Genomic DNA, 26,320 nt, shown 5'->3' with positions numbered 1-26,320 from the left:
TCCCCTTACATACAGGCATTGGTCCTATTGAATTAAGGGTCTAAAACTATTATACCATAAACTCACTTAACTGATTATATTTTTGATGATTCTGTTAACAAATTCAAATTCAAATTCCAAGGGCCTAGGTATTAGCATTTCAACATGTGAATTTAACACACCATATTCCATATTGGTAAATATTTGGGGTTTACCTATTTCCATTCATTTACCTAGGCAAATCCATAGAGTATGAGCAAAGGTAGAAAGTAGGTATCAGGATGCCCAGTATTGTATAAAGAGAAAAGCCTTGGAGACCCATGAGAGGCAGCCGTGCATGTAACTTAGCATACTATGAACAGTAAACTTTGCTTCTAGTAAGTACGAGTGTACTCTAAAAGATGAAAGGTATATCATTTGAAATACGCAAACTAGTGCAGTGATTTATTGTTATTGGCAAGTATAGTGTTTCATGGATCACTTTAGCTTGTAGCATTTTTATACCTGTTGCTATAGCTTGTTTGCTCAATGCAGTTGCTAATGTCTAAGTGATGTACTATGCTGTGACAATGGGATGGATATGATGTTACTCAGAAATGTGAACTTTTAAGCTCTGCTGCATGCTTCTGGGGCCACTTTTGGACACATGATCTGTCAGTGTTGTGTGTGTGTACCTTTCTTGTGCATGATCATATTTGCAGATCCATTTCATTCACATTGTGGTCATTGTAGATATGTACATCTACAAATTCTTCACTTTGCTTTCTTTAAAATCTACACTCACACAGGCATGGGTAAAGCTCATATGATGACTACCTCACAGCCACTGGCTTCAAAGAAAGATGGGAGTGTTTACTGTGCAAAGCACAGATATCATTCATTTGGTTTCCTCCTAAGACTTCTGAGTTATGAAACTACATTATGAATCTGCCTGTGCAAAGGCAAGGGATGAAGGTGTAGAGATGCTTATAGTTTTCCCAAGATCACACAGCTCATCAGCAATTGATGTCAGCCTTTGGGTTCAAACAGTCTGGGCCAAGAGTCTGAAGTTTAAGACCCTACCTTAAATGTCTATGGACTAGATTGTCTTGCAGGAAAAGTTGTCCTGGATGAAAGGGCTTGAAACAGGAGTTTGGAGACCAGAAGTTTGGAAAGGTGACTACTATGGACAGCATAGTACCCAGAGGGGCTCCTTGTTGGTAGATGATAGATTGATAGATAGATAGATAGATAGATAGGCTCCTTGTTGGTAGATGATAGATAGATAGATAGATAGATAGATAGATAGATAGATAGATAGACAGATAGATAGACAGACAGGTAGATAGATAGATAGATAGATAGATAGATAGATAGATAGATAGACAGACAGATAGATAGACAGACAGGTAGATAGATAGATAGATAGATAGATAGATAGATAGATAGATAGATAGACAGACAGACAGGTAGATAGATAAATAGATAGATAGATAGATAGACAGATAGATAGACAGACAGGTAGATAGATAGATAGATAGATAGATAGATAGATAGATAGATAGACAGACAGGTAGATAGATAGATAGATAGATAGATAGACAGATAGATAGACAGACAGGTAGATAGATAGATAGATAGATAGATAGATAGATAGATAGATAGATAGATAGATAGATAGATAGACAGATAGATAGACAGACAGACAGGTAGATAGATAGATAGATAGATAGATAGATAGATAGATAGATAGATAGATAGATAGATAGATAGACAGACAGACAGGTAGATAGATAGATAGATAGATAGATAGATAGATAGATAGATAGATAGATAGATATGGAGGGAGGGAAGAAGGGAGGAAGAGAGGGAGAGAGAGAGCAGAGAGAAGAGAGACAGACTGTAGTTCTGTGGCTAAGGGAGGACCAGGTCCTAACATCAAAAGGCCAAAGTTCACAGGGAACTAAAACAGGTGACCACCAAAACTAGTGTTGGCACCATGTGCTAATGTCTGGTGGTCTTCCTCCTTCCAATGTACTAATGTCTGGTGGTCCCCCTCCTTCTGCAGAGGCAGAGAGAGGACTAGAGCAAGAAGCAGGAGAGATATCATTTCCATAGGGATGAGCCAAATTACATATTTTTAGAGAGACACAGATGGGTTGGTGGGTGGAAGGAGTATAGGGAGGGGCAGCAGACAGCTCTGACTAGAAGGTCTGAGTGCGCCTGCCAATCAGAAATAATGCTCAGGGCTTCCATTCTGCACTTACTAGCACAGATCCCAGGCAGAGCTTGGACTTGCTCTGTGTCTTGCTTATGAAATAAGGTTATCTATGCTGCAATTTTTCTGGGTGCATCTGCTGAGATGAGGTGTTTGAATACCCGTGGTCCCATGGGCACATTTTAGGCAAAAGGCAGAGACTGTCTTTCTGGTTACTGATCTACAAACACATCTGTAATGAGGGCAGTACAGTACAGGGTGGGCTCAGTACTGATTATGCTCAGAACTCAGCTTTTCCACTTCTCTCTCAGGTGTGTGGCTTAGCATTTCTGTGCCTCAGTTTCTGCACATGGAAAATGGTAACAACATTTTCATTTGGTGTGAGAAGGGAATGATTTATAAGAGGGACTGGTACGTAATATAAGAGGTCCTGGCTGGGGTCAGCTGAAGGTTGTTGACTCTATCAAATTTTGGGGATGTTGACACCTTCATGAGTACACAATTTACAGTTGCAAGACATCATTCAAATCTTGCATTTTCAGGATTAACACTGAATAGATCACTGTGATGTTCTTGGTCTTTTCAATAAACAGAGAGCTCCAGTGTCTGTCACTCACTTGATGGTGGAGATATAAGAGCCACAAGCCACAGACTGATGGCAGGGATGTGAGCTGAGCAGAGAGAGCATCCCTGTAGGAAGTCTGGTGGGCAGAAAGTGTTGAGCCTTGGGAAGTTGAGCTGTGCATTTTAGGCAATAGGGATTTATTTGGGAGTAAAACGGGGTAGCTAGGAGAATTCTTCAGCTTCCTGATATTTACTCTATAATGGATCTTTCTGTATGTGTTAACTTTGACAAATGGTCTCATATAGCTGAGGCAGACTTCTAACTCACTGTGCAGCCGAGGATGACTTTGAATTCCTGACCCCCCGCCACTACTCTCAGAATGGCTGGCATCACAAGTGAATGCCACTATGAGAAATCTTACTGAGAAGTATTTGCCAAGATTATAAATATGCTCAAAATGACTGTCAAGTTAGAGAATAGTAGATTTGAGACAGTCAATCCTAGAACCTGGAATTCTTTCAATCTCCAGCTGCATGACAGAACAAGCCAGTGTTTACCCTAGTCCCCTGATACCTCTGTGCTTTAATGTAGTCACTGCATTTGTGATCATGCTCTGGGGGAGGCAGTTTGCAAGGGGAAGAGAAGGCAGAGCTGCTTTCTGACACGCCTTATAATGTAAGCAACTATTTCTGAGTTGGGTTGTATGACATGGCTGTTGTTCATAACCCAGCCTGTGTGAGTTGAAGGATGAATGGAAGACTGAATGAAGCTGGTCCTCCTTATTTACTGGGCAGTGCAGTGGGCTCCAGTCAGTGAGCTAGGCCTTTCCATGCCCACGGACTCATTTCACTCCATAATAATGTTATGAATTAAATATCATAGGTTCCTTTTACATGTTGAAAGACATCCTCTGCAAAATGAAGTGGTTTTTCAGAGAGCCATACCAGCCGGAGTGAGAACAGCCTGTGTAATGAAGTCATCTACCTGCAGCCACATGTGCTCCAGTGCCCTGCTTGGTGATGCCCTGGCACAGATTGCTGGCAGGAATAAACATTTCTGTTTCTCCCACCAGGGTAGCAGTGGATCACCTGGAGCCCCAGGAGACCCTGGCCGTCCAGGAGCCCCAGTGAGTGCTCCTCCCCAGCTTCCTGATGGTGTTGGGGCAAGAAGGGTCTAATGTCACAGGTTGTTTGTTCTCTATCCCTGAAAACACTGGAGAGTGAGTCCTTATTTAAATGGAACAAATAGTCCTGAAGCCAGAGAATCAGAGTATTTAGCTCTTGACAAGATTACCATACATTTAACTACCTCACTCAATCATGGTCTAAATCATGGATACCTCCAAATATTCAATGTCAAAATTGTGTAGTAAGGTTCACAGTGAGTGTCTAATGACTAAAATACAGGGCAGGGTCACACCAAGCAACCTTGTTCATGTCAGGTGACAGGGGTTATGCAGCCTGAAACAGAGAGGGGAGTCATGGGTGGAGAGCAAGTAAGTTCAGTGGTAGGTAGTGGAAAGAGTATGGCAGGTAGACTCCTGGACACTGACTAGATTCTGGTTTTGAGGTTCATGCCAGGTCAGTGGGGAGACATAATAGGGCAGATGGTTCTTTATGGATTTATACGTTCAAGTGTAGGTATGAATTTCCTTCTTGTCAAGCCTGCTATATTTTTATTTGCTTATATTGAGATCTATTCAGGAGACACTTGAAAGTATAAAAGGTCATTTAAAAATTGGCCAGAACAGTGTGTTAGACAATGCTTTCCATATAATTGCTAGGACTGTAGAAACCATGGTGACCAGAAACCTACAAAATCCCAGGATGACTAGTCACAGCAGGTAGTCACCATGCTGGTCCAGGGATAGATAACAACAGGGAGTGTCTATCATTCTGACAATTCCAGTCATCTTCACCAGGAGCTTCTATGTAGGATCTGTCAGTCCTACTGAGACACAGTAGATAGGGTAGGGGTGGATCCTGAGGAATAGGCCCATGCAGGGGAGGAGCTAGCCCCAGAGGAGCCAACCCATTTGTGGGCACTTGGTGAAAAACTAAAGCATCGGACTGCAAATGTTGCAACCATCACACCTTGAGCCTTGGGAGCATCACGGAAAGCTGTGACCACTTTAGAGAGGCTGCACACATCTAGATCTAGGCATTGCTTCTAAGAATCCCTTCCATAAGATGACACCACTTGAATGGAAAGGCTAGCCTCTGTCTGTGGAGATTTCACCTCATCTCATCTTTCTTCCCTGACCCTCTTTGATGATGACAAGTTTCACAAGTTTCTTGATGACCCATCCTTTCTCCAATGCAGGGAAGGAATGGGGGTGTCAGGGTTCCACAGATTGGGAATATCATCAAGTTTCTGTATCTGGTGGACTCTTACTTGACCTTGAATAATTAATTCCCTGTTTTTCCTTCACAGGGCCAGAAGGGAAACAAAGGAGAAAATGGCAGCCCAGGACTTCCAGGTTTTCTAGGTCCCCGCGGGCCTCCGGTAAGCAGAGAACCTAATGGGGCCAAGGTGCCTAGATCTAGAGGTGACCTGGAGTTTCACTACTGTCCCTGCCAACTCATGTGTTAAGGGCCACTATTTTTTCATGTCATGATGGGATAGTGTGGAGTCAGAGTGCCTCATGATTTAGGAGACAGTTGAGGCTCATAATTGACATTTCCATGGGATCCACTGCTCTAATTATGAGACCTTAGGAACGTGGTGTAAAATCTCATTATGTGGCTATTGCCTTAATCTAGTGGTATGACAGAATCACTCATTAAATGCTATAGTCCACATAAAGGATTGTGGCAGTGTCCAGCCCATTGTAGTGATCAATAAATGCAGGTGATTGTGATGGTATTTGTTGGTGCTTGTGGTAGATAGTGCTGGCAATGATGGCCCTGGAACTTGAAGGATGCCTATAATGATTGTGAAGATGAACAAGTTTGGGTCACAGGGTCAGAACGTATAGGTGATTGACTCAAGGTCACAGTATACATATCTGTACCTATCTGAAGTTTTATTCTGGGTCCCCTGACTTGACCTTGTAGTGTATATTGAAGCTGTTAAAAAGATATTGAGGACTCATTCATAGCCACACTGAAGTCATTGGAATGTGCTGCAGACTCTGGCCTGCACTGATGGATGGATAAAAGTTGTATGTGACATTTCAAGATGGATATGCTCCCATAGACCTGCATATACCCTCCAGTTTGATTCTGCCCTTTCTGTGTGACCACAGGGCCAGCTGGATCCATCCTTTCCTCATGGTATCCTGTCCATTGTTTTCTACTTCTGTTCCAAGATGTGTATGGATGGTTTCTCTAGTCACGTGCATTTGCTCAACTGTTCCTTTTTCCAGTCCTGGTTTATAATTTGGCTGCCACTCAGCAGCCAATTATATACTTTCTGCAGAATGGAAATAAGTAACACTGTAACCTATGACATAGATGACATGACTCCTCTTACTTTATAGATGAGTAAACTGAAGCATAGTGAACTTAAGGGATTAGCAAGGGGGTCATCTAAGGTTAGAAAGCCAATCAATAGAAGAATCAATTTAAAGTCAGAACCCACCATCTTATTTAACACATTGTCCCCTGTTGATAAGAGTGGCCTCCCTCACTCTAGACAACTGGTGAAATTATCTTCTTAAAGATATGCTTAGTACAGATACATCGACCCCATTGACAAAGAGCCCAGAAGCAGAGTTTGTTCACATGCTAGGGCAATTCTCTACCTTCTCCTGCATAAACTGACCAGAAGGCTGCATGTGGGATGGCCTTGTCAGGTAGACTATTTGGACCACTGATTGTTTTCTTTTCTGGAACATGATGTATGAAATGTCTGTCATGAAGATTGACGTGTACTAAGCTGATGCTGTTGAGCATTCCTGACCTCATGGTTTTTTTTTTTTGTGTGTTTTTTTTTTTTAAAGGGAGAAGCAGGAGAGTTAGGAGCTCCAGGCAAGGAGGCAAGTATTACCCAACCCTACCCTCCCACTTGGTAGCCCTTTCCTGTGGAAACCACAGAGAGGTGATAAGACTGAGAAGTAATTCCTGAGCTTATCAAAACCCCTCCACCAGCTTCAGTGTACTCTTGGGGACCGGGGGCTTACATTTTAACTTCACAAAATCTCAGGTTATACAGCCACCAGGGACACCAGGTAGATGACTCTATCTCCTTAGCCACCCTCCTTTAGTATCCTTGTCAACAAATCCTTCCATCTTTGTCTTTGTGAGAATGCTTCTCAATTCTGTCCGTGGAGCCTGTCCAATCCCGAGTCCTTTTCTACAGAGACCATTGCTGTTGTCTCCCTAATGGTTTCCTTTGTCCAGCCATGACCTTCTACAACAGCTGGAGATCTGTGGGACAGTGATATTTCATGTCACTCTACAGCTCAAATGACACTTGTACTCTCCCCTTGCAGTGCAAATGGCCCCTGAGGTGCCCTGGTCCTTCCCATTTTTCTTCCTCCTATCAGCTCCATCCACTTTTGTCTGTTCCTGAAATACTAAATTAGTTTTCAGGCTCCCCCCCCCCCATTTTTTTTTTCCAAAATGCCTTCTTCTACTATCCCATTTCCTTCTCCTGTGAACTTCTGTGGATTTCTGTAGACTTCTCTGGACCACCAGAGGGATGCACTTGTTGACCTGCTCTACTGGTCACATGCTCTGCTCTGTCCCAGAGAAGACACTAAGTGTTCCACGATGAAGGAGTGGATGAACAGAAATGGAGAAAAGACTTTCAGGGAAATTGCTCATGTGTATATCAAAGCCTGCACTCTTGCCCTGAAAGAGAATACCTTTGTCACTGTGTGTTTTGGCGCCACTGTTAGAAGTGATTGCCTTCTTTGAGGCTGAATAAAATATTCCAAATCAGAGTACCCTGTGCTTTGGCCCAGACATAGTTTGTCCTCACTTATTGACCAGTCCCTGCTCTTGCTTACTGGCTTGAGTTGGAGGTAATAATCCCAGCTCCCGTTTCTCAGGGTTGCCTCAACTCTGTGAGGTTTCAGTTGAGATGCTACATATGTGAATTCTCTCTACCTTTTCATTGTTCCCCAGAATAAAATTTGGGCTAACCAGGCCTAGCAAATTTTCCTTTAACCTGATCCACATTCTCTTTCAAATGCGATTTCCTCCTTTTTGGTGGGCTATACACAAAGGGCCCTTTTTAAAACACAGATTTATTTGACTTTTAATTATGTGTTATCTGTGTGTGTCTTTGGGTGGATATATGCAGGTGAGTACCCTTGAAGGCCAGAAGAAGATATCAGATCCCCCAGAGCTGGAGTGACAGGTTGCTGTGAGCCCTCTGAAAGGATGCTTGGAACTGAGCTCAATTTTCTGCAAAATTGAGTACATGCCCTTAACTTTTAAGCCATCTCTCCAGATCATGTGTGCATTCTGAATGTATACTGTGTCTATCATCTATGCCAAGCTAGGCTGTACTGATTGTTGCAGTGGCAAACCTTGGTATTGGCATATTTTGAACACCTGCAAGTTCAGGGTATGCAGTGTGAATCCTAATTGGTTTTAATAATAAAAACCTGGAGCCAGATATTGGGGTAAATGATGAAAGATCAGTAAAGGAGCCACACTAGAGAGACTTCTTTCTACTACTGAATCCTCAGGCTGAAGGCAGGAGGGAGATTCTCTCTCTGTGAATCCCCAGACTGAATGGACTGAGATCATGTCTCCATCTGCCTTATATTCCTGTCTCCACATCCCTAGTTCTGGGATTAAAGGTGTGAGCCACCACCACCATGTGGCTCTGTTTCTCTTTTAGGCAGAGTAAATTTTGTGTAGCCCAGGGTGGCCTTGAACTCCTGATCTTCCTGCTTCCTCCTCCCAAGTGCTAGTATTAAAGGTGTGTGCCACCACTGTCTGGCCTCTAGTGGCTAGCTCTGCCCTCTGATCTTCAGGCAAGCTTTACTTGTTAGAGCACAAACAAAATATCACCACAAGGGTAGGTTTTGGGGTAGAAATATGATGCCCTCGTTTAATAAATAAGCATAGGCCCTGCTTACCAAACTTTTGCTGTCTATGGATGAGCAAACAAGTATGTCTGTGTTCCCACATCTGGGAAGAAGAAAGCTAGGAGGCAACAGGAAGGAAGGTGACCTCTGTCTGAGGGTAGATGTTGGTCAGAGATCACAGCCAAAGCTTTGCAGAAGGGATGCCAAGAGTCTGGAGGAGAGGAAAAGGAAGGAGGGATTGAAGGGAAGAAAGGGAGAAAGAGAAAGGAGGAGGAATGGAGGGAGGGAAGGAAATGATATCCCATGTGGAGAGGATGGCAGTAGCATAGGCTGAAAGGAAAGCAGTGTCTCAGCAGTAAGAAGTGTGGGGATGTCTTTTATTCCTCATGTGACTATCCCCATACCCCGAGAGGGCTGTGAGAACATAGCAATAGATTTTTTCATAGGTTGGGTGAGAAGAGAGAGCTTTCTGGATAGGGAAGTGTGAGGCCAGGCCAGGTCATCTAGGATGAAGGGTCCAGGGCAGATGGTAGGCAGAGGCTGTGAAACTGCAGACCATCAGGCTCTCTGCTTTGGGAACCCAAGGTTACTATGTTTGGCTGCAGAGGAGTGAGCCAGAACATCAGAGGTGATGTTAGTTCATCCAAAGGCCAGTTTGGGGAAGGCGCCAGGGGTGTTCCAAGGTGGGTTGGGTTTTTCTCAAGAGAAGTAGAAGACATCAAAGAAGCCACACCATTGGCTCATGTTGTCCCAGATCAAGAATGGACAGGATCAGGAGTAATAGAATGAAGAGGAAGAGGTTTAGTTGCCTATCTAGACTGACCTGGTAGGAGTTCTGGGGAGGGTGGGGTGGGCTTTTCTTCTCCAGTCTCCCTTCCCCCCAACAAGGGCTGTGTAGAAAAACCAAGAAAGGCAAAGATGGAGGCACAGAAGGCTGCGGTGAAGTGACTCCTGTCCTGTTATCCCATTGCAGGGTGCTCCTGGGAAGCCTGGAGAGCCGGGATTGAAAGGAGAGAGGGTAAGTGGGGGTTGTGCAGCCATCTGAGCATGCTCAAGGTGACCTTCCTCCAGTCGCAAAGCTGGAATTTATTCAGGACAGTTCATAAGCAGCCCAGCTGAACTGCCATCCCCTGCAGTGACTTTCCATGAACCAGCTCAAGCCCTTTGAGCAGTAGGGCTCTTTTCCCCCAATAGTTCCATAGTCAGTCTTCTCTCTTGTTTCTTTTTGGTTGTTATTTTGAGGAATAAAATCATGACCGTAATTATCAATGCAAGGCAAGTGTTGGGAGACTCTGACAGATTCCATGCTCACCATGTGTGAAGGCGCGTGCAGGATGTGCCTGGCTCCCTGAGTGCCGATTTGCTGTGAGCCAGATTTGTCACTGGAGGTGACAAGGGAACAGATTTTCCCATAATGAGTCGCCTTGGCGCTACACTCTGAAAGCCTTTCTTTACATTTCATTTCTCCAAAAACCAACAGGGAAGAGTCATTTTTTTTTTTTTTTTTTTTTTTTTTTCTTGCGGAAGTACTAGGGTGGGGGCAGGGAGCGTTCTCATGTTCATGCTCACACTCGCGGCGGGCTCTTGCTCCATTCAGGGCTCTGCAGGGATAGTTTGCCCACAGTCCTGTGTCTGGTCAGCTGTCAGGATGTTGTACTACATGGATGGTACCCGACTCTTCCCCTACCCCCTCGCCCGCCCATGCTTGTTTTCCGTGGTCCTGCAAAGAATTTATCTCAGCTTTCTTCACAAGTTGGATGGGTAGTGAGCTGGCAGGCTTTTCCCTGCAGTTTGGGAAGAGAAAAATGGAAGTGGTCTCTGGCATTCTTCCCTTCCTCTCCTGTCTCTCCTTCTGATGACTTGTGCCCCTGTTCTGTGGCTGTTTGATCTTGAATATTGGAACCGTGTACTTGCCTGGCACTGAGATGATTTTCTCCTGAGAGTGCCACTCCAGGGTCTTGAGAGCGATTGCCAAGGAGTTTGAGCCTGAGTCCTGGGTCAGAGCCAGGGCATTCACCCCCCAGACAGGAAGCTGTTCTTCATACACAATCAATAGCTAGGGATCTTGTCCGTCCTCTGGTACATGGTTCCATGGAACCTTGTCACCGAGCCCTTAGATTCCTCAGTTCTTCATCCTGGGAATGTTTAAAATAGGGAATTGGGGCCTGGAGAGATGACTCAGCAGTTAAGAGCACTGACTGCTCTTCCAGACAGCCTGAGTTCAATTCCCAGCAACCATGTGGCAGCTCACAATTGTCTGTAACTCCAGCTCCAGAAGATTTGGTACCCTGATACCCTCACACAGACATGCATACAGACAAAACACCATGGCACATAAAATGCAAATAAATACAATAGAGGATCATATCTTTTCATAGCAAATTGATAGAGATAAAAGGGTTGTTAGATAGAAAAGCTGTGCCACATGTGTGATGGTACCTGGCATCCAGGTAACTCAGAAACAGGGTATTCCAGACCCCTGAATCCAAGATCATCCAGTGGATTTCAAGACCCCATGAAGTGCATCAGACCTGAAAGACTGGAGCAACTCCCTTGGGTTTGCCTAAATTATAATGTAAAAAGTCATTGATACTTTGGTTATTGTTGAAAAATTGAAAGCCATGCAGGGGCCTGGTTAAAACACAGAAATTACAAGAGTGAATGCAGTGTATCTCAGGTATCCCTCCCACCTTGCCTCAAAGCTCTCTTTTCTGTATACCTGTCTTTCATTCTGGGGTCTGGGTACACAGATGAGGGTGTTCCAAACATACATGTGCCTTCACCTTTATCCTCCCTGACTCCAGCACATCACACCTTCTCCATACCATGTTTCTGTCATTCCTTGTTTTAGCATGCACAATAATGGCATTTCAGAACTGTGAGCATGCTCTGATACTTCTCAGAGGCTCCTGACCTGCCTGTGGCAACACCACATGTGTGGTTCCATCTTGATTCTCCTTGTTTCTCCTGCCCCTCCCTTTCTGTGATATATCACAGTAGTTGTGGCTCCATTGTCCTCTGATGGCCTTAATAAGACTACTGTGTGTTCAGACCTAACTAGCCACAGAAGCTTGCTGTCCACACACACAGTAGTACAGAAGAGCAATGACTGGACTGTGTGCCCTGAGGTTGCTGTGCCCCAAATCACTGACCCAGAACTTTAGGATCTGATTCACTGAGTGGGGAAAAGGGGCCCAGGCAGTGCACCATACTGTGAGCCTGCCAATCTTCCATGGACCCGCTGGAGCTGAGGGAAGGCTGGAAAAGAGAGACTGCTGAGCTAATAGACTTTCCCTCCTATTGACAGAAGCCAAATCCACTCAGGAGTGTAATGACAGCATGGTCTCAGTTTCCACAGCTAGGCAGCCTTCTCCAGGGATTCATATTGCAGTTTGGCCTGGGACTAGGAAATTTGTGTGTGTGTGTGTGTGTGTGTGTGTGTGTGTGTGTGTGAGAGAGAGAGAGAGAGAGAGAGAGAGAGAGAGAGTGTGTGTGTGTGTGTGTGTGTGTGTGTGTGTGTGTGTGTGTGTGTGTGTTCGTGCGCAAGTGCTGTGGTAATACAGATTGAATGTAGGGCCTTATGCATGCTAAGGAAGTACTTTATAGCTGAATTATGTCCTTTGACATTGTAGTTTGTGACTTAATAGTCTCACTAAGTTGTCCGGTCTGGCTTTGAACACAATTGCAGCCTCACTGGCCTTGATCTTGCAATCTTTCCACCTTGGTCTCCTGAGTGGTTATCATGACAAGCCTATGCCGCTAAGTTCATTGAAAATTCTTCCTTTTTAAAATTTGTGTAAAATGACAGCTGTGTTTCTATCCTTTTCCTTGTTACACTTGTGTGTATGTGTGGTGTATGATATATATGGCATATGTATATGGCATATGTGGTATGTAGGTGAATGCATTTGTGAATGTGTACATGTGTGTGTTCAGACCAGGGGTTGGCATTGGCTGTCTTTCTCAATCACTCTCCATTGTTTGAGATTATAGGTTCTCTTATCGAATCCAGATATTAGCAAATTGCTTGGCTGGCTGGTTAGTCAGCCCCAGAGTTCTGCCTGTCTATCTATGGCCCCAGATAGAAGCAGTCACACTTGGTTTTTGTGTGGGTACTTGAGTTCCAAATTCAGAGTCTCACACTTGTGAGGCAGACTACAGAGTTATCTCTTTAGTTCCTTCCCTGTCATCCTTGCAATTACCTACTTATGGAGCCTTTTTCAATGTTTTAGGCCCACAAAGAAAATTTGTGGATATTTTTATGCTTCTCCAACTCTTGCATACTGTGGATACTGTTCTACAGTTTGAACTTTTCATATAATAATGATACCTGGTGGTTGGTCCATGTAGTCCCTGATGAGCAGCCCCAGTGCTGACAACTGTAGTGTGTTCTGTGGTATGAGAATGCCAGTATGCCTTGCTGCTCGTATGGTGTCAGCCCTGTTGTTAGTGTCTTTGGTGTGGGTTTGAAAATAAAAGTTCTCCTTCTGACTTGCACACATACTGTGTAAGATAGGATTCTATCTCTGGGCTCCCTTGCTCTGTTTTGTACAATCAGGACTATGGATGAGGTAATTCTGGGCCCTTCTTACTGGAGTGTTCCATGACTCATTCAGTACTGAGATCCCCCGCTCTCTACCAATGCCAGAGCCCCAGCAGGAAGATGGTGGTGTCTTGAGCTGCAGCTTGTGTATCCAGGCCATTTTCAAGCACATACCCATTTGCTGATATTCTTCTCTCCTATTTAGGGAGACCCTGGAACCAAAGGTGACAAAGGATTACCAGGCGGGAAGGGACAGCCTGGAGACCCTGGAATCCCAGGCCACAAGGGTCATACTGGCCTGATGGGTCCCCAAGGACAACCAGGGGAAAGTGGTCCTCCTGGGCCTCCAGGGCCACCTGGCCAGCCAGGATTTCCAGGTCTTCGGGTAAGGATGATGATCACATTTCAGACACAGATTCTATGAGAATGGAGGGAAAGCAGAATCTGTAACCTTCAAGGTATACGGCATGTGGGTACCAGGCTTCTGGGGACTGGCTACATGGCAGGGGCCAGGGTACTCCCTCTCTCTGAGCCTATCCTATTTAGAAAATGCTCTTTAGACTTGTTAGGATGAAGTGATGCAATGCACGTAACTTAAGGGGTGCTCAGAAAGAGATTCTCTCCTCTGTTGTGCCCTCCACCCCAGGGATGATGAATTGCAAGGCTTCATTTATTAGGCTGTAAATCCCTTTGGTCTTGGCAGAGGTAATTGAGAAGATGGGATCTCAGTGGTCCAACCTGCATTGTAGATGGCTTACCATCAATTTGTGGCAGGCCTTGACCTTCTTCTCTGTGCTGTCCTTGCCACTGAGTGTCAGCAGAGACCCTGGTTACTGTCTTCTCACATAGGTCATTCTAGTGGCAGAGCTCTTGTTTTAGCCTCTCTTGGATCACAGACACGGGTTGGCAGCTAGATGACAAGAGCTGAACTCTTGATGGGGTTTGTTGTCCAGTCCCTGTGACTGCCTCTTCTCCTAAGCACCAAACTTAGTCATCTGGAAAATTTTATGTTCTCTAAGCACAGATGGTCACTCCCTGTCCCTGCCAGAGCTGACACTCCATGGTTTCACTTGCTTCTGGTTGTGGTGACTCTAAGAATCTTGGTGCCCAGAGTCTGCCCTCTTAGATAAATCCAGGGGAAATCAAAAAGTCTCAGTTGGCATCCAAAACCCTTGTGAAGCTTGCTAAGCTCTGTGTGTCCTGTGCTGCGTGGGAGCAATGGACCATCTGAGGCTTTTACATCTGAGGTTTCTGGCCAGATAAGAGAAAGAGAGCAAGGGAATGGAGTCTATTCCATGCAACTTGTTGGCCTGATAGATGCACAGGGGGCCCCACTCTTGAGGGGAGCACTACCCTACAGGAGTCACACAGGAAGGGGTGGATCCTAATAGGGTATAGAGAATCCTTTCCTAGACCCTTTTGAGAACTGTTGTCATAATGTGAGCGTTCAGCCTTTCTTGTAGATAAATTCCTCAGCTTCCATGGATCATTCATTTACATGTGGCCAGTATAGACTTGAACAGGACATATCTGGCCCTGGGGGGTATAGGGACAAGATACCAATCAGGAGAGTTAAACATGAGCTTGTACAGCAGGCTGCTTATAAGCTATGTTCTGGAGGCGGGCAAGCTTTTGAGGCCATATTGTCTAGACCCAATGTGGGGCTGGTGTTATGAGCATAATGGTTTGTACTAGGAGGAAATAACCTGAAGAATAAATGAAGGTCTTGAGGGACGGACATTATAGATCTGAAAGCCTAAGGTCTAAGGCTGCTATGCTGATGGTATGGCATGGTCTGGATGGCAGAGAGGAAAGGAATGGGCTGCAGATGCGGAATGGGGTAGACAGAGAGTATGATTGCCCATATCTGTGCTGCTCACCAGCTTCTTGGTTTGGAGGGTGACACTGGGGTCTTTGATGAGAGTTCCTGGGAAGACAAGCTTCTCCCCTGTCTTAGTGTTTTATTGCTGTGAATAGACACCATGATCAGGGAAACTGTGAAGAAGGAAAACATTTAATTGGGGGTGGCTTATAGTTCAGAAGTTTAATCATGGCGGGAAGCATGGTGGTCCACAGGCAGATATGGCACTGGAGAGGTAGCTGAGAGTTGTACATCTGGATCATCAGGCAGCAGGAAGGGCAGAGACCTCCAAACCTTCCCCCAGTGACAGTTTCCCTCCAACAAGGCCTCACTGACTCCAAGGTCACACCTACTAAGAGTGCCCATGGGCCTAAAGGGGGCCATTTTCATTCAACTACCACACCTCCATCCTAGGGCGAGTCTCCATCCATTGACACCCTGCGGCGCCTCATTCAGGAAGAGCTTGGGAAGCAGCTAGAAGGTAAGTAGCTGGACTTCATTGCAGCTCCCAGGGTAAGATCCCCAAGCAACTGCTGCTTTCATTAAGTACCAGGACAGCACCCTGGGGGCCGGCTAATGTGGAGCCCCAGGCTTGAGAGGTTCCTTGAAGGCCCAGCCTTCCTTAAACTGAGGCCTGACTCTTCAGAGCCTCCCTCAAATGGGCCTGTAGCTTCTGCCTTGTCACCTCTAGTGAAGGTGACTCCTAGTAAATGATGATAGCACATATCACCATCTGCTGTGACTCTCCCTTGCCCCTCTGGAGTCTAGCTGAACATGGATGGGCTACGGATGAGGGAGATGAGGGAAGGCAGGAGATAGGCTGGAGAGAGTGTAAGCCCCACTGGGCAGGGCAGGTCCAAGGACTGACCGCTAAAGTGCCACGTTCTACCTCTTGAGTGTTAGAGCTGTTAGTGATGGGATGGCCTCTGCTCTAGTGCAGTGCCAGTGCCTGGTTTTAAGTGGATCTGGGAACATCTGCTGGGACGAGTCCCTTTTTCCAAACAGCCTTGGAGGAGAAAACATCAGCTTCCACTAAAAATAAGAAAATTGAGACTCTGAGAATTTCAGTCAATGGCCAAGATCACTGAGGTGGACTCCGTAGAGCCCTAGTGCCTTGTAAGGGTGCAGTGGCAGAGGGAGTCAGTGAGAAGTCCCACCTCTTCCTTACTCTTACCTATAACACGAATCTTAAAAGGTCTTATAATAAAATATCTGGAGCCAGGTTTTGGGGTGAACGCTGAAAGATCGGAGAAACAGAACAAGCCAAAACCAACCTCACCTGGCCAACTCCTCAGCTGATCCTGTTTCCTCAGATTGAAAGCCTCTGAGTCCTCACCTGAATGGATCTCAGCTGAACTGCTGCTAAAAAGCTTCTAGTTCCTGGTCCTCATGCCTTATATACCTTATATACCTTTCTGCTTCCTGCCATCACTTCCCTGGGATTAAAGGCATGTGTCCTTCCCAAGCAAAGACTTGAGATCTCAAGTGCTGGGATTAAAAGTGTGCCATCACGCCTGGCTCTGTTCCCAGTGTAGCTTTGAACTCACAGAGATCCAGAGGGATCTCTGCCTCTCGAGTGATAGGATTAAAGGTGTATGCCACCAGGCCTGACCTCTATGTCTAATTTGGTGGCTGGCTTTGTTCTCTGATCCCCAGATAAGTTTTATTGGGGTGCACGAATAACATATCACCACACTTACCAACCAAAATGGCAGTTGTTATCCTAGTCACTCCACCCATTGGACTGGCATTTGGATCCAGTTCTCCCTGACTATACAAACTAAGGTGGTTCTTGGCAACTGCTAGGTGAGCACTGGATACTTGTCCATCAGGAAAATGAGCCCACCTAGTTGGAGCTCTGGGTTTTAAATTAATTCTGTATTGCTTGTATCACAGATGTATAAGCATCTCCAATTAACAGCTCATTTGTCTCTTTAGTTATAGATGAGGGACCTGACACCCAAAAGATAAAAGTCAACAAATAGCTTTGTGTAAGCCACTTGAACATCCCAGGCCTCAGTTTCCCCAACTGACAGTCACAGTGACCATTACTGCTGCTGTCATCACAAACATCAATAATGCGGCTACCACCAGAGCCAATGCTATTGCATTGTTAATACTGCTATTAATTATCACTCCTACCGTGTATGCTGCAGTGCTCCCACAGAAGTGTGTGTACAGGAGCTGTCCCTTGTCCTTACTCCCAGTTGGTTTTGTTCCTTATTTCCAGCTTGTAGTGAGCTGCCACTCTGCCCCTCATCCTCAATCCATTCTTCATAAACATCTCTGATTTTCCTATTCCACAGCCAAACTTGCCTACCTCGTGGCCCAGATGCCTCCCGCACACATAAAATCCTCTCAAGGCAGACCTGGGCCCCCAGGACCCCCTGGAAAAGATGGGCTTCCAGGCAGGACAGGCCCCATAGGTGAGCCAGGCCGGCCTGGCCAAGGGGGTCTAGAAGGACCCTCTGGACCAATGGGCCCCAAAGGTGAGTGGACAGCATTTCAGAAACTGAGGGCTGAGTGGGGACTTTGTATGTGGCACATACCCAGCAGAGCCTGCATTATTCATCTTGTTTTCCTTCCCATCAGCTCAGCAACACTGAATTTTGGCATCGTGTAATTTTTTTTATACATTCAAGATTTTCATACTTGACAGTTTCGAGAAATTATGCCAGGAAGATTGAACCTGTTTTCTCTTACTTTCTCTCCATCTCCCTTGCTCAAGTTACAGGGGTGGTGCAAATGTTTTCCTCTTCCCCCACCCAGTTTGGAACTGTGACTGAATGATATGACATTTAATCTTCAGGCAATGGATATTAAATGTCAGCTTTAAAATCCAACCAAATGACTTTGAGCTACAGCTAAAATGGGCACTAACTGTCTGGCTGGCTGTCTAACCTATCTGAACACTGGAGCTCTGGACAATGGGAGGCTCTCCCTCAAGTGGAAGAGCCTGTCCCAGGTTGCCTGGTGACAAGAAGGTCAGAATGCTTTCCTTGCAGATAGGAAGATCAGAGAGGAAGAACAAGGCTCTAAACTTCCCAGCCTGGGGGCCACTCCCTCCTGGTGGTGGACTTTTGGGTTCATTTTACTGACCTTAGGCTAGGGAAATGGATGAACCTACTACCATCTTCTCTTTTGATCTCTCATATCCTTAAAATTATTTAGCCACTCATCCCCTGTGGTATTTATTCTATTTAAAAGAGTTTTTGTTAAGTTTGTGTGTTCGTGACTATTGATATTAGTTCATTCAACAAATAGTGTGTTCGTGACTATTGATATTAGTTCATTCAACAAACAGCACAAAATAAATATCCATAGAATGCATAATTTATAGACTACATTGGTTCGTGGCAGAATACTGACAATGTAACAGTTAAAACAGTGAAGACGAGGAGCTGGAAAGATGGCTCAGTGGTTAGGAGCTTTTGCTGCTCTTGGAGAGGACATGGGTTCAGTTCCCAATAACAACATGGCTGCTCACAACTGAAGTTCTGGGGTATCCAGTGCTAGCCTCTGTCCTTCTCAGGTACTAGGCACACATGTGGTACATGTTGAATTCATGTGTTTATCAACCCAGTTCCTTCTTCATGAAGGTTTGGATGAAAAGCTTTGAGTACACTGGCAAGGACACCAATAATAAGGGCACACATGCAGACTGGTGTTTGTGTGGGTGAGGGCACCAATAATAAGGGCACACATGCAGACTGGTGTGTGTGTGTGTGTGTGTGTGTGTGTGTGTGTGTACACCAATAATATGCGCACACACACAGACTGATGTGTGTGTGAGTGAAGACACCAATAACAAGCACACATGCAGACTGATGTGTGTGAGTGAGGACACCAATAATAAGGGCACACATAAAGACTGATTGATATGTGTGTGTGTGTTGTGGGTGTGGGAACTTAGTTGCCTGTGGTTTAGTGAATATGTCGGTGTAGATCTGTGAACTTTGGATTTACCTCAGGTTGTGTGAATGTGTAAATATGTATGTAACTGGATAGATAGGTGCTTGAGTGAATGTGTTTGTATAAAGAAGTGTATCTGAGGATGTGTTCAGGAGAAAGTATCTGCTTCCTTTAGTGTTTGCATGTACATATTTTGAGTCTGAAAAATATGCCTGTCTGTCTGTGTGTGTGTGTGTGTGTGTGTGTGTGTGTGTGTGTGTGTGTGTACATGAGAGAGCTGGGGTATTTTACCAGAGTGGATTGGACAGACAGGCAGACAGGCTGGTGTGAGCGGAACGCTTCTGTGATACTGGGTTGCATCTGTGCCCTGTGGGTTGCAACTCCCTGTCTCCACTCTCATCATGAGTCTGCACCACTCAAGGTGTACATATTCTTCCCGTCAGGTGAAAGAGGAGTCAAAGGTGACCCTGGCACACCTGGAATTGGCCTCCGAGGAGAGATGGGTCCCCCTGGAATACCAGGTATGAAGGTTCAGGGTCTCAGGCTGGGTGGACATCAACCATAGAGGCAGGGGGCACACAGCGGTACCCTTGCTTGTGGGAAGAAAAGGAGCTGGGCCACTCTAAGGAGAAACATGAGCACTCATTGTTTCATGAAATATTTCTCAAGTCCTCAAGGTATACCTCCTAAGTCAGAAGTCTCAATCACTTAATTATTGTTTCAAAATAACCAGAAGAAAAGATACTGGTGTTTCCAACATAAAAATATGACAAATATTTGGGATGGTATAGAAGCTAATTGTGTGTGGATTTGTTTGTTTTGGATTTGTTCATTACATATTGTACCCATGTCCTGAAAAGAAATCACATTGGGGGCCTGAACATTTGGCTCAGGGATTAGGAGCCCTGTCTGCTCTTGTGGAGGAACTGGGTTTGATTCCCAGCACTCACAGGGCAGCTCACAATATCTGTGACTCCAGTTCCAGGGGATTTACTGCCGTTTCCTGGTATCCACCAGGATGGAAGCACATGGTACACATACATACATGCAAGAAAAACAGAATGTACATAAAATATAAATCAGTATTCCTCAAAAAACAAGTCATGCAACATACAGAATTAGTATGTTCCAATTAAAAATAATAAATGACCAAATATGAGAAATGGTCTGAGGGGAGAGAGGGATCAGCATATGCTAAATGAGCCTAGGCATGTTGGGATACATCTCTCTTTAGGAATTTACTTCTACACTTCAACTCACCTGAAGTGTTAAGACTGCACTGTCAAGGTGATATTCATCTTCTTAAACTCCACATCCATTCATGCCCCATTAGCCTTTCTCAGAATATGCCAGGGATCCTTAACCAAAGGTTCAGCCAAAGGTGAGCCTCCTAAGGCTGAGGGGTTGTGGGGTCTTGGGACTTTGACTTCTGAAATCTAGAAATAATGGGGAAAATGGCAACTGGTCAACCACCATGCCTGATGTCTGGCTATCCTGGGAGAGCTCCTGAGGGGACAGGAGCTGTTACCTTGGAAAGGGGGTATGAGTATAGAAGACCCTCAACTCTAGGTTGTCAAATTCTACCTCACAAGCAGTCATGTGCATGTGTGTGTATATTTTGTGTGTGTGTGTGTGTGTGTGTGTGTGTGTGTGTGTGTGTGTGTGTGTGTTTGGGAGGCAGTGCTAGAAATTGAACGTAGGCCTCATGCATGTTCTACCATCAAACTCTCCCCCTACCCCAGCCCTGAGGATTCTGCTTTTTAAACTTAACTCTTAACTTTTATGCTTACTCTGAATCACTTAAGAACATTTGACCTATTTTTAATTTAACTTTAGTTTTATTCTTCTGTGATTTTCCAGATTTGCTACAGTTGGACATGTGGTCTGATTTTTATTAGAGATGATGGTTTGACATAAATCTTGTTTATATCCTGCCGAGTTTCAGATAGAATGTAGTAGAAATACTATGCTGAAATGGGCGTACTTGTAGGAAAGGGAACAGAAGGGGCCGTGTGTGGAATGTCCGGTAGGTTACACCAGTGTGAGGATGAGTCAGGGGCCATTCTCAGGGCATCCCAGTAGAAGGCATGATTAGCACTGCGGAAACAAGGACTTCTCACAAGCAGGGTTGTGCATTAAGTAACTCCTGCTGGACCATCAGCAGAGTTCCTGAATTCTAAAGACACTCACAGTGGAAAGGTTCGCGGCTTGTTTACTTTATTATAAAATACTTTGACAGAGTGCTAAGAAGTGAAGGAAAATGTGACATACCCAAGTTGGCCACCACATCTAGCACCAAGCTTTTTCTTGTTGAGGCAAAAGAGGGAGCTAGATTAATTACATATGACACCATAGTACTCGGTAAGTGCAGGCATTGAAGTTTATTTATAGGTAATATTCTCTCAGTCTAAAGAGAGATTTTGGACTCTATAATGACCAGTCATGTATATCCTGGATTCATGTGGTATAATAAAATAATATAGTTCAAGTACCTGGTTCAAGTCTAGCATGTAGATAAGACTGAAAAAAGATAGCAGATCTCAGACAGTTTGAATGTTGAATTATACAGGGTCACCAGGTGTCCCTGTAAGGTACAGTGGGCTGAGGCTCACTATTTTGGCATCCCACTCAGAATTCAGATGTGCCATATAAGAGCAGAGGGCCCTGCTTTCTCATCTGACTGGAGTGGAAAGCTTGCACCCCGAAAGACCACTAAAGAGTGTCTGCTTCCCCTCCATGGTGTCTGGATTCCTTCTCCAGCTCAGACAGTGAAGATGCTCCCCCGCTGCTGTTCTACCTGATGCTCACGTGGGCTATTCTCTCTCTCAGCCTACAGCATCAGGCAGAGGCTATTCTCTCTGAGTACATGTTGAATCCTACTTCATATCATGTAGTCACAAAGATCACAGGATCTTTCACTCCTGGATATAAACCTGCTTCCGAATGTGAATGCCTTCTGTTTGTTTTGCTTCTTGGTCTAGGTCAACCTGGGGAACCTGGCTATGCTAAAGATGGACTCCCAGGAAGCCCTGGCCCTCAAGGAGAGACAGGACCAGCTGGACATCCTGGTCCCCCAGGCCCTCCCGGCCCTCCTGGCCAGTGTGACCCCTCCCAGTGTGCATACTTCGCCAGCCTTGCTGCCCGGCCAAGTAATGTGAAGGGCCCATAGAAGATTCTAGAACATCAAAACACTACGATGGATTTCTGAAACTTGAACTCGGAGCTCAGTGGGAAGCCAGAAGCCTTGAACATTTCAGATCCTTTTTTTTCTCTCCTCCCTCTTCCTCCCACCTTTTCATCCTGTTTCCCTCCCTCATACTCTTGCCTCCTTGACTGCCTACCCTCAATTCTCTCTTCCCTTCCTCAGAGACCTCACAGTTATTAAAACCAACAGATGCTGTCAGTCAGATTATTATTAATATTATTGTTATTGTTTGTTATTTCAAATGCTAATGGTTCTGGGGGAAGCATCCTTGTGGACAGGAAGTGGTTTCCTGGCTCAGCTCCCCTGTCAGCAGTATCAGAAGTGTGGCAGTCAATTCTGAGGAACCCTCGGTGCTATGCAGCCCTGCCCACACACTTGCTGAATTTACCTCTTTCTTGGAAAGGAAACTTTAAAGGATTGGAGCCCATGAGCTTCTTTTCTCAGTGTGCCTAGAGATGGCCCAGGGAAAAGTAAGTTTGGAACCCCACCTCCCAGGAGAGACTTGAAGCAGAAAGAGGAAGAATTTGCAGCCTGGACGAATGCATTGACCTCTGGACACAAGGTGCACATCTGGAGTTCAGAACTACCCTGGGGGTAGCATCCTTGGTGCTTCAAGCTACCAGAACCAAAAGGAGTCACACAGGGGGTTGGCAGTGGCTTGTGTCTGCGCCCTCAATGGACAAGGTACTGCTGAAGAAGAGTTCCAGGGTATGAATTTGCTTTTGAGACAGGGCCTGGACCCCTTTAAGATCCTCATGCTGGTTTCAGTTGTGTGAATTGCAAAATAAAGGTTTCCAGTGGCCACTTGCTTATCTTACTTGGGGTAGTTCTTTACTGCATACCTGGGGATCTGTATCATTTACGTGTGTGTGTGTGTGTGTGTGTGTGTGTGTGTGTGTGTGTGTGTGTGTGTGTGTGTGTTGTGAGTGATATGTACATACCATGAACAGATGCTCAATGAATCAGTTTGTCTCTCAGTTGCTCTCCAGCATTCTTTTCCCTTCTCTAGCATCTCCTGGACTTCTTGAGCACTACTAAGTCTTCTTGGAATGGCATAACCTTGCCTACCTATTCCCTCCAGATGTTGGGACAAACAAGTATGACATGGAGCCAGCAGGGGGTACTTCATCCCCATGCCTTTTTTGGATGCATTCTTCTGTTTTGCGTATGGAAAAAAAGCCCTTTTCCTATGCTCAGAACAACTGTGGGCAGGGTCTGTTGCAAACTGGAGAGTTGACTTCATTAGGATGTTTTCTGCATCCTCATCAGCAGCCTGAAAGAATTGCTCTTCCTGCCTGTGTTCTCCACTTCACTGAGGACACTGATGGATTGTCTGATGAAGCTGTCCATTCATATGTTGCCTTTGTTGGGGTTTCAATTGCTGTGATAAAACACCGTGACCAAAGACAAGTAGTGGAGGAAAGGGTTCAGCTTTCAGCTCTCAGTTCACACTCCATCACTGAGGGAACTCAGGTAGGAACCTAGAGGCAGGAACCTAAGTAGAAGCCATGAATGAATGCTGCTTACTGGCTTTCTCTCCATGTCTTGCACAGGTTTCTTATACCATCAAGGACTACCTTCCTTTGGAAGGAACAACCCCAAGGGAGCTGAGCTCACCCACATCAGTCATTAGTCAAGAAAATGCACTATAGACTTGGCTACAGGCCAGTTTTATGGGAGAATTTTCTCAATTGAGTCCCTCTTCTTAAACGACTCTTAGCTTGTGTCAAGTTGATATAAAATTAACCAACATACATCTCCACACATCTAAGTGGCCACACTTAGACAGCATTGGTCTGCTGCACCCCTCCATTGCATCCTTGACTTAGACAATTCTGATTGATTTGGGAACCAGAAGTATAAGCATCCAAAGAAGGCTGACTATTGCTTAGGTAGAGAAGTATTACTGTAGTAATTTTAAGATAAAATATGAGACTTGTTCCTCCTGTTAGGCAAATTGATGTTGATGCAGAAGGTGGATTTTTGGTAGGTCTGAGGGGGTAGCATATGTTAGTGTAGGATAGGGTTCCCCTGGAGCCTCTTTCACATCTACACCTCAGTTTTCTTCAATACCATATGAGATGCCAAAGTAATGTAATATTTTTGTTTGAAGAAATCTCAAGGACTTAAAACTCTTCTCCAGTGAGAACATGACCCACAGCAAGAGGTACATTTACACTCTCTGTCTCCGTCTCCATCTCTGTCTCTCTGTCTCTGCCTCTCTGTCTCTCTCTGTCTCTCTGTCTCTCTGTCTCTCTCTCTCTCTCTCTCTCTCTCTCTCTCTCTCTCTCTGTATGCCTACCAAGAATTTTGAGATAAAATGTTTACCCTGACAAAGAAGTCCTCTAACATTTATTTTTTGTTTTATTTTTTGTTGCTATTTTAAATAGAATACGTTTAGGGAAAATTTAAATCCATAACAAAAGATTAAGGAGAAAGTAGTAAAATTTCCTATGTATGCCCTGTCCCCAAGCACACATAGCCTCCTCCTATCAAAACTCCACTGTAGAGTACGAATTTGTTACAATGATTACAACTAGGTCCTACAATACATGGACCCACCATTATAGTTTCACATAGAAAAGTTCCATTGTCCCAAAAGTCTGTTGTACTCTTTCAGATCATTCATTTCTCCTCCATGACTCCCAATAAATGATGATCTCTATGTTCTTCCTGTACTTTTTCTTTTTCCAGAATCCCATAGTTAGGGTCATATAGATTGGAGCCTTTTCAAACTAGCTTCTTTCACTTAGCAATGTGCATTTAATATTCTTCTGTCTTTTTGTGGCTGGATGGCTCATTCCTTTTTTCTGAATAATCCTCATTCTGAATAATATTCCATTGTTCAGACATACCATAGCTTTTGTATCACCTCATCCACTGACTGCCATCTTGGTTGATTCCTAGTTGTAATAATTGTAACTATTATAATAAATAATAGTATTAGTAAATAGACTCCTGTAAGCATACATTCATTAAATGTGAAGGAGAGTTCTTGTTCACATTCTGTGTGGTCAGCGTTTTTGCATCTTGGTTCTTCTCTTGTGTGGAAGTACTACTTGTTTTGCTTAGCAGTTCCATGATGACAGAAAGAAGCAAGCATCTTTGCCCACTTTCATTTCTCATGCATGTTTTCTTTGGTAAGATGTCTGTTGAGAGGTTTTTGTCATTTTTTAAAAAAACCTGGTTTTAGTATTGGGGTTTTTTGTATATAGTAGCTCATGGCTATTTCTCAGAAGCCTGACCGTCTTTGGGCCCTGGATTGCTGCAGAACCAGATATCCTTGTCTCAACCCAGGGGAATCAAGGTTGAAAAAACAAAACCAAATATTAAAAGTAGAAAGGGTGGTCCTTCATCATGAAACCGAGGTTTGTCTGTTTTTTGAAGTTTAAAATGACTCATTCTGGAACATACACAAGTCACGTGCCCAGCTGCCAGGAAAGAGTTTCCCTCTCCCCAGTCAGTGATGCAAGCTGCAGGAACATCTGCATCCCCTGCAGCCCAAGGCTGGGGGCTCTGGGCCTCTCTGCCATCATTTTCTAAAGAGCACCTGAGCACACCTGATTGTATGCAGAGGGCTTGGCAAATGTGCTTCTCAGATATGCCACACAGGTAAAGGAAATGTCTGATCTGATGGGGTGTACTTCTAGCTGCTCTATGATGTGGCTGGAGGTGCTGCTTCAGGATTATTGTTGCATCCTTGCTTTCTCTCTGACACATTGTGAAAATCCATCTCAGGGTCCTCTTTTCACTAGTATCCTTAGAAGCAATGTATGCCGTGATGAATAAAGTTATATAGATAGTAAGCTAGTGAAGCTATTTAAAACCTCAGACCCAGCTGAGGTGTGTGATGTGAGGGCTAAGATTGTCCTCAAGATATTGGTGTCCTGAAAAGGTGCAGAGAAACCAAGTGTTGCCTCACCAACCACATCAAGATCTGTTCTCTGTTACTACATATGGACATATTCAGGTGTTCTCAGTGGCTAATTGAGTCACTGTTTTCAAATCTCACAGTCCTGTGTTGGGGAAAGAGATACTGACAAGGAAGATGAACATTTCTGAGGGATGTGCT

General features: G+C 44.8%; 1 protein-coding gene across 2 annotated transcripts in view; it reads left to right on the top strand.

Annotated features, from left to right (window-relative positions):
• Col22a1 (collagen type XXII alpha 1 chain) overlaps positions 1-23,015 on the top strand; it is a 231,373-nt gene extending 208,358 nt beyond the window's left edge. The window contains exons 55-63 of one of the 2 annotated variants that reach the window (XM_036209012.1): positions 3,814-3,867; positions 5,175-5,246; positions 6,685-6,720; positions 9,701-9,745; positions 13,476-13,655; positions 15,546-15,612; positions 17,438-17,620; positions 19,487-19,564; positions 22,025-23,015. In XM_036209012.1, coding sequence (XP_036064905.1) covers positions 3,814-3,867; positions 5,175-5,246; positions 6,685-6,720; positions 9,701-9,745; positions 13,476-13,655; positions 15,546-15,612; positions 17,438-17,620; positions 19,487-19,564; positions 22,025-22,212 — 903 coding nt within the window. In that variant the 3' untranslated portion in view covers positions 22,213-23,015. Of the gene's footprint in view, positions 1-3,813; positions 3,868-5,174; positions 5,247-5,797; positions 5,926-6,684; positions 6,721-9,700; positions 9,746-13,475; positions 13,656-15,545; positions 15,613-17,437; positions 17,621-19,486; positions 19,565-22,024 lie in introns of those variants that run through there. The other variant, XM_036209013.1, reaches the window with a different exon arrangement.
• The last annotated feature ends 3,305 nt before the right edge of the window (positions 23,016-26,320 follow it).

Source organism: Onychomys torridus, chromosome 16 (assembly GCF_903995425.1).
Source record: "Onychomys torridus chromosome 16, mOncTor1.1, whole genome shotgun sequence".
NCBI lineage: Eukaryota > Metazoa > Chordata > Mammalia > Rodentia > Cricetidae > Onychomys > Onychomys torridus.
Note: the sequence above shows the minus strand (reverse complement) of the source record. Positions and strands in the feature narration are given on the sequence as shown.